At 42.7% G+C, this 8,470-nt stretch overlaps 1 protein-coding gene across 1 annotated transcript; it reads left to right on the forward strand.

Annotated features, from left to right (window-relative positions):
* Positions 1-1,299: 1,299 nt before the first annotated feature.
* On the forward strand, positions 1,300-5,050 carry BRI3 (brain protein I3; the record flags this gene model as incomplete). Its single annotated transcript, XM_044685243.1, has 2 exons — positions 1,300-2,010; positions 4,864-5,050. Coding segments are annotated over exons 1-2 (383 nt in total), but the record flags the coding sequence as incomplete, so codon positions are not given.
* Between the last annotated feature and the right edge of the window lie 3,420 nt (positions 5,051-8,470).

Raw genomic sequence — 8,470 nt, forward strand, 5'->3', positions numbered from 1 at the left:
GAGAGAGAGAGAGAGAGAGAGAGAGAGAGAGAGAGAGAGAGAGAAAGAGAGAAAGAAAGAATAGAGAGAGACTTGTTGAGAATGGGAATCCTATAGGAGTCTACATATGGTTGGGTGGTGGATGACTGAGTACAATGTTACACAATGTGTGTAAGGACTTTTTTAAAATAGGAAAATATGGAGCTTTAAATTAAAATGGACACTTTGAAAATAATATAAAAATCTGAAATGGGAAAAGTTCAGCAAGCTTTTTCTTTGAAGTTTACAATAGGAGAGTACATTTAATAATCACAATCCAATTACACAATTGCTTCAAAAGACATACAGGGTAACAGTTGCATGCAATATTATCCTAAAATATTATGTAGAAAGTTCTATTTTATAAAAGGACCTAAGTTTTCCCTAGAACATGGCCAGTATATATATAGGGCTAGGTGGGATGTGGTTGGGGATGGGAAGGGCACAGTCTCATCATAGGTTTAGGGATGAACTTGTGTCCATTTGGAGAGAGAATGGAATGGTGCCCCTCTGGAAGTAGGCTTCTGAGTGGGTTGTGTTGCAGCATGTGTAGGGACTGGCCAGGGATGTCAATCTATGTGGATAGGAAGGGTGTGGGGGTGGGTCTGTCTGTGTAGTAGTTACTTTTAGGATTGTAATAATTTCACTAACTGGCATTTAAGCACGTGGGGGACCCCTAAAGGCAGCAGCCCCAGCCTGAGTCTGGAGCTCTACTTATCCACGTGGGGCAGGAATGGAATGGAGCTCCTCTAGGAGTTGGCCTCCATGTGGAGTATGCGGGACCCGAAGAATGGGAATACAATTTCTCCACTGGTCCGGAGGTGGGAGGGATTGTATGTAGAGTTAGACCACGATACCCGTGCATAGGTTAGGCGTGCCTGAAGACCCCCTTCCCCCCCTCTAGGGACCACCCAAGTAGCTGCTGAGGGGACAGGCAGATAATTTGGGGTTGAATGAAAGGCTAGGTGGGTGCAGTGGAAAAAGTGAGTGTGTATATTCCCAGTGGCCTGAGTGGTGGTCTGGAGATGACCCCTTCCCCTCCCCCTCCGTCCCGTCTATTACAGAGCAAAGCAACAGGTGGAGGGGGTCAGAGGTAGTGAATGGCAGAGGGCTCGGCTCCTTTAAGACTCTCCTTCTTTGCTCCCGCCCCCTTTCCCCCTCCCCCCCCTCGGCGGGCGAGTCACCGCGGCGGGGAGCAGCGCCACGTGACCCTCAGTCTTGTGACCCGCTTGGGAAGCGGGAGCGGTAGAGGCATATCGAGCACTTCGACTCAGGGTGGGAGGGGTGGGAGCGAGCACCTCGCGCGCGCTCCAGCTCTGCCCAGCCTAACCCAGGCGAGAGAGCACGCGCTCACGCGCGCGCCACTCCCCCTCCTCTCCGCACCCTCTACTACCCCTCTCCCCGGCCTCCGGAGTTCGAAGGGCTCGGGTCTTCTCCGCCCGCTCCGCCTCAGCCCCCGCGCCCCGCGCGCCACGCCTGCTCCTGCGCGCGTGCCTGCCTAGCCTCTCGGCTTTGCCCCTGGCAGCACTGCTTCGCTGCGGGGAGGGCGACCGAAGAGCAAGAGGAGGGAATCCCCTGCTCTGGCCTGGGGGCAGGGGGCGGGGGGAGTGGCGTCCGGGCTTTCCCTTTGCTGCAGCCTTCGGCCGCCCCGAAGTTAGGAGGTTCGAACCCAGGAGGAGGAGGAGAAGAAGGAGGAGGAGAAAGAAGCCGAGGGGCTTGCTGGCCGCTTCTGCACTTTTTGGCCACCTCTTTCCCCTTCATTGCTCTCTTTCCGCACCCCCTCCCCTTATCTCACCATGGATGATAAGCCTTTGCTGCAGGAGAGACCCCCTGCTTACAACCTGGAGGCCAGCCAGAGCGACTACGCTTACGGGCGGCACAACTACGGGGCCATCCCGGTCGCCCCTACCCAGCCTGGGCTCCAGCCGGGGTTCCAGCCGGGCTTCCAACCCGGCTTCCAGCCCCCGCCGCCCTACCCTTACAACGTTGCAGGTGGGTCCCATTCCTTGCAATGCCAGGGATGTAGCCCCGGGCTTTGGGTGCGGGGCAGCAAAGTTTGCGATCCTTGAGTCCCCCCTCCCTGTAGAGTGGGTGGGGTCCCAGTCGGGCGTCGAGGGACGAAGGGTCTCTGGGAGGAGGAGAAGGGTGTGATTAATTTTATACTGGTAGTAGTAGGCGTCTGCGTAGACTCCCAGGGACACAGGAAAAGTCAGAAATGTGTGTGTGTTTTTTCAGGGTAACTTCAACCCCTCTCTTCTTCCCTTCGGAGATACTCTGGCTTCAAAGTTTCTTCTTTTGATGCTTCTTAAGTTGCTAGTCTTCTCTGCCTCCAAGCTGCATTTGTCCCTGTTCTCAAAGAACTACGGGGAGCTTGGCTGCCTGAGGCCAGAACTCCTTGCCTGGTAGCTTTTCACGCCAGGGGACAGGCTGTTTAGGGAAGAAACTTTGAAACCTTTTGGGGATGGTACAAACAATCCCTTCGAATTTTGCTCCTTATTCCTGAGTAGGTAGCAGCTGCCCAGTCACCAGTACCTACAATGCACCCTCATCTCACCAGAGCTAACATATTTTTGGTTCGTGGTGTGCTCACTTCTAGGTATTATGAGGTGGCAAAACATAGTTTAATTTGATTAAAGATTGCAGACCTCATTCTATGCCAGTAACAATTCTGGATTGCTGAAGTCACTTGTTTCGTGTGGTAATTATTTATTAGCAAATGTGAATAACACCACTGGTTTATAGAAAGAATATCTGCCTTCAGTTGCCAGTGCAGGAATTATTCATAACAGTCCTAAAGAAATATTGAGAAACCAGCCTGGGTCCTTGGGTTTAGGGTGAGGTGTTTCACTTTGAAACACTTGGAATTAGATTAGAGTTAACAACTATTTCCTCCTTAGTGTGGCTTTGGCCTGTGCCTTCTGTTTTCCTTCCCTCTTTGTCTCTGGGACTGGGAGTTAATATTCTCCGGAGCTCTTGGAAGAACTCCTGTATGGTGAACTCTCTAAGGGACAGATCCAGGTTGTGGGTTCTCCTTGTTATTTGTTCTCTCTGCCACTAATCTCCTCCAGTTTCACTTCCTAGAAAAGGAGGGAAGCCCCAATCAGTTCTTTGCAATTCATCTTCCTTTGCACCTCTAGCAATCTGTTTTGGTGGAGAGGAGAATGAAATTCTTATTTGGAGTTAAGTTTTATTGGCTTCTGGGGATTTTAGTATTTGTGTTGATACTGCTATGTGTGGTGGGTCGTTGAAAACTGGCATTTGCCAAGTACAAGGATTCCCCAGTGTCTTTTGTGTGGGTACTTGCTTCACTTTACAGCACATTTCATCTCTATGTTCTGGTGTAGTTGATGGCCTTTATAAGCTGCTGTGGCTGGAAAAAAAATTCATCCAGTGGCCAACCTTCCGATGATAAGCCATTCCAAACTTAGCTGGGCTGTTCCTTCGAGGACAGCCTGTTAACCCAGCCTTTCCAGCTTGGAAGGACCTGCCAGACAGAGCTTGTGCTCTTCTGGCAGCCTTAGATAACCCAAGGTCACTTCCCATGCCACTCTCGGAGCAGGGCTTTAGTAGAAGCTTTGCTTAATATGGTAACTGTTTTAAAGGATTAGAAAGCATGCTAACTTTGAGTATTGGGTTGTAATTTCAGCATGGTTGTATGACCTGATGCTTTGGTTTTGTCTCTTAGTTGGTGAGAAGGGAATAAATACTTGTTCTTTTCTGCCATGTATTCTTCCATAAGAATATTTATTTAACTTTCTACCTCACTTTCTTTACTCTGCCTGGAGAATTTGGGTACATTTTCAAGTCCTCTAAGGAGAGTGAGCTAGCTAGTGAAATTACTAGTGTTGTCTCAATCCAAGGCTTTTAACTAAAGTGCTTTTTTGGAGGTGGCTCCCTTCCTCTTTCTTCACCTTGTTTTTAATACTCAGGTTACTGTTTAACTTGAAAAGTGAACCTGAAGTCCAACTGGTAAGCTCAACTGACACATCATCACCATTTGAATGCAAATATAAGATAAACATTAGGCTACTGGTTAAAATTGTGATAAATGGTCTTTGAATCTAACTAAAGTGAACCTTTTTAAAGAACACAGTACCTAGGGGGTTTCAGTTGTGCTGCAGTAACTCAGATATACTTTATTATTTTTTTATTTTTAAAACCCTTACCTTCTGTCTTAGAATCTAGTCTAGACTCTAAGGTTGAAGAGCAGTAAGGATGAGACAATTGGGTTAAGTGACTTGCCCAGGGTCACACAGCAAGGAGGAGGTGTCTAGGTTCAAATTTGAACTTAGGTCCTCCCAACCCCAGGCCTGGTACTCTAACCACTGTGGTAGTTAGCTGCCCTTTTACATATACTTTAAAAAATGAGTCAGCTCAAAGTAAGTATGTTACTGGTTCAGATGCATATGCTGGAGTGCACCTGAAATTCAGGTTATTCTTTTTTTGTACTAATTAGTGGAATGATATTTGTACCATCTTATCCAGAAATGTGAGGAAAATGGTTTCATACATCTTAAATCAAGATACAAATTTAAAGTTATTACTATTATGTTTTAGATTCTTTGCTTTAAAATTAAGTATTAATTATTATAGAATTAAACCCAGCTATCTTTAGGTCTGGTGAAGAATATTATAAAAAGACAGGTGTTTTCCACCCATTGTTTTATTAGTGAGTTATTGTATCATATGTATATTGTGAGGCATCTTTCTTTAGGAAACTCTTTTTTCTCTCAAATAAAGGTAAGGGAATTTTTTTTTTGTTCTTTATAATTGTGTTTTATGAAATAATCATTTTCCCCCCTTTCCTCTTCCCTTTCTTTGGATGTGATGCTTGTTCCTGGACAGGTCGGGCTTCATATGCACCTCGGCCCTACAACATTCCACAACAAGGTATGGTTCAGCCTGTCAGTACCATAGTAGTCGTCGGAGGCTGTCCAGCATGCAGGTATGGTAGCTCTATCTACACTGAATTATTGTTATTATTTTTTAAAGAGAGTGACTTCTTATTTTACATAAGTTTTCTTCCTACCTGTCCACCTTTCTTATACTTTTCTTCCTTCTGTGTAATCTGTGATTCAGTGGCACTGGTATTCTTGCTATTCTTTGAAAATGATGCTCCATCTCTGGACCCTAAAGAGTCCTCCATTCCTGAATGCTTTTCCTATTTACCTCCAGCTTTTCCCTTCTTTTAGAACTTTGCTCAAATCCCACTTAAAAAACAAAATCCTTCTATCTTATTATTGATACTAACTATTGATTCCAAGGCAAAAGAATAATAAGGGCTAGGCAATTGGTGGTAAGTCACACAGGAGGGAAGTGTCCTGCCAGATTTGAATGTAGGACCTCTTATCTTTACTTTTACTTTTTTTAAAACCCTTAACTTCTCTGTATTGGCTCCTACGTGGAAGAGTGGTAAGGGTGGGCAATGGGAGTCAAGTGACTTGCCCAGGGTCACAGGATTTGAACCTATGACCTCCTGTCTCTAGGCCTGACTCTCAATCCACTGAGCTACCCAGCTGCCCCCTGGACCTCTTATCTTTAGGCCTGGCTCTGAATCCACTGAGTTTCCTGGCTACCCCTTATTGATGTATTGTTGGCTAAATCTAATTAAAACACTTCACAGGAAACCTAACAGACCAAATTTGGGGCATAGGAGGATAAATGTATTGTTGCAAATAGACATCTTAATTTTTTTTGGAAATTATTAGTAGGAGAGGTTAATGTAATTAGTTTGTAGTCAGAGGAACTGTTGAGGAGGTTACTTTCTTCCATGCCTACCCCTGTTCTCTTAATTTCACTTGATGATCTGGCCTTTTTTGAGAAGATACAGACCATCTAATGTAAGCTCCTTTAACTTCTTTCTCTCCATCTCAACATTATATTTTCTTCATCTTTTAAGTGCCACTTTTTCTTTCCAAGGCTTACTCATCTGCATGTTGTTATGAAGCCATCTTTTTCTTTGAATTTTGATCCTTTCTCTTTACTGCAAAATGCTTCTCACTCCACTGACTTCTCTGCCTAAAAATATACTCAGGTGATTCTTATTTTTTTCCCTTTTCAAATATTCTTCTTGACTCTCCATTAATTGCCTAGCTTATGTATGCTTCCTGCTGCTGCTTCCTCAATACCCATTCCTTCCACCACTTGCATTTGTTCTTCTTACCCTCACCAATCTTAGTGAAGCAACTCTTTCAGAAGTAGCCATTGCTCTCCTTTTCATCAAGGCTAACAGGACTTTCTCAGGTCTTATTTGTCTTGATTTCCCTTTTTTTGAATTTTTATCCCTTGTATTCTTTGACACCCCTTGGATCTTTTTCCTTTTGCATTTCTGATGATTACTCTAGTGTCCCTTTAATGATTTCTCTTACGTGTCCTTTAATTTTGTCCTTTATCTTTTCATCTCTCTGTTTTTTCCCCAAGGAAAACTCATCTGCTCAGTTATTGATTATAGACCTAACTAGTAGGTATGAGGTTTACACCTGCATTTCTGATGCTTGACAGGGTAGCCAGGTAGAAATAGCCAGTGGGCATCTCAGCATTATTCAAAGGGTGCTCATCTTCTTTCCTTGCCTCCATCAACTTGTTCTCTTGAATTCTTTATATTTGTTGATACTACCACTTTTCCAACGAATATATCTTTCTTCTTTATGTCTTCATTGCTATCTCAATTGAGGCTTATGTTAATCCTCTGCAATTAAATTATACTCCTAAATGGTCTTCCTAAGTCCCAATCTCTATCCCATAATCCATCCTACATGCTAACCTTTCTAAAGCATGATTATGATCATGTTACTCCTTTGCTCAAAAATCTCCAATTACTTTCCTTATAGAATCATTTCCAAATTCTTTAGTGCCAGATTTGAGGCTCTACCAACGAACTGTTTCTTACTTGATAGTTTTTTTTTTTTTAACCCTTGTACTTCGGTGTATTGTCTCATAGGTGGAAGATTGGTAAGGGTGGGCAATGGGGGTCAAGTGACTTGCCCAGGGTCACACAGCTGGGAAGTGGCTGAGGCCGGGTTTGAACCTAGGACCTCCTGTCTCTAGGTCTGACTCTCACTCCACTGAGCTACCCAGCTGCCCCACTTGATAGTTTTATCTTCCATTCTTTTCTTAAACACATATAACCTATATGTTAGACAAATAATACTATTTCTTGAATATGCTTACATTGTTCTGTCTTTATTCATTTGCATGTACTTTTCCTCTTTCTAGATTATCTTCTGCTCTGATGCTGTTTCAATCTTCTTTTTACCTTCTTAGTATGAATGCTACTTCTATAAAGCTTTTTATGCACCAGTTGTAATTAAGTCTTTACTTCTTTGAATACTTTTTTGTTTAAAAATTTTTTTCAGTTAAAGTATTTATTTTCTCAACTCTTTCATCAAACTCCACTTTCTCCTCTAAATCATGGAGGAAAAAAAGGAAGACAAAATCCTTACAGCAGACATTCATATTTAGGCAAAACAAATTCTCACATGATGGGGATGATGAGGCAAATGGGGTTAAGTGACTTGCCCAGGTTCATATGGTTAGTAAATGTTTGAGGTCAGATTTGAACCCAGCTCTTCTTGACTCCAGTTCTGGAAATCTATTCATTGTGCCATCTAACTGCAAAGATACTGGAGTGGTTTGTCATTTTTTTCCCCCAAGCTCATTTTACAGGTGAAGAAACTAAGGAAACAGAATTAAATGACTTCCTTAGTCATTGTCTGAGACTGGATTTGAACTTGGGTTTTCCTGCCTCCAGGCCTGGAACTCTATTGTAACATCTAGATGCCCATTTCTCACATTGGCTACATCCAAAACTTTGTTTCTGCATCTAAGCGTCCATTACTTTTCTGTCAAGAGATGGATAACATGTTATCATTGGTCCTCTTGACCAGAGTTCTTAAATTGTTCAAAGTGGCTTGGGTATACCATGTTGTTTTTGTATAAATTGTTTATTTGATTCTGCTCCCTTTACTCTGCATCAGTTTTTACAAGTTTTCCTCAGGTTTCTGTTAATATCTTTCATAATTTCTTAATTTCTTATGGTATAATAGTATTCCATTTAATAATATATCATAGTTTAAATGTTCAGTCATTCCCCAGATGATGTATGATACCCCTTTATTTTTCAGTTCTTTGCTACCACAAAAAAAACTTCTATAAAAATATTTTTGTATTTGTAGATTCTTTTTCTCTTTCTTTGATCTCTTTGGTGTATGGGCCTAGCAGTGGTATAGCTGAATCAGGGCACAGTTTAGTGACTTTTGGGGTATAGTTCCAAATTGTTTTCCAGAATGACTGGACTACAGCTCCACCAACAATGCATTAAAATATGCCTATTTTTATGTGTCTCCTCTAACATTTATCTTTTTCCTTTGTGTTAACTTTGCCAGTAAGATAGGTATGTTAAAGATTTTTTTCCTGAATTATTTTATATTTATTTATGTTTGTATCTTATTTT

The sequence above is a fragment of the Gracilinanus agilis genome, unplaced genomic scaffold (genome assembly GCF_016433145.1).
Source record: "Gracilinanus agilis isolate LMUSP501 unplaced genomic scaffold, AgileGrace unplaced_scaffold7871, whole genome shotgun sequence".
NCBI lineage: Eukaryota > Metazoa > Chordata > Mammalia > Didelphimorphia > Didelphidae > Gracilinanus > Gracilinanus agilis.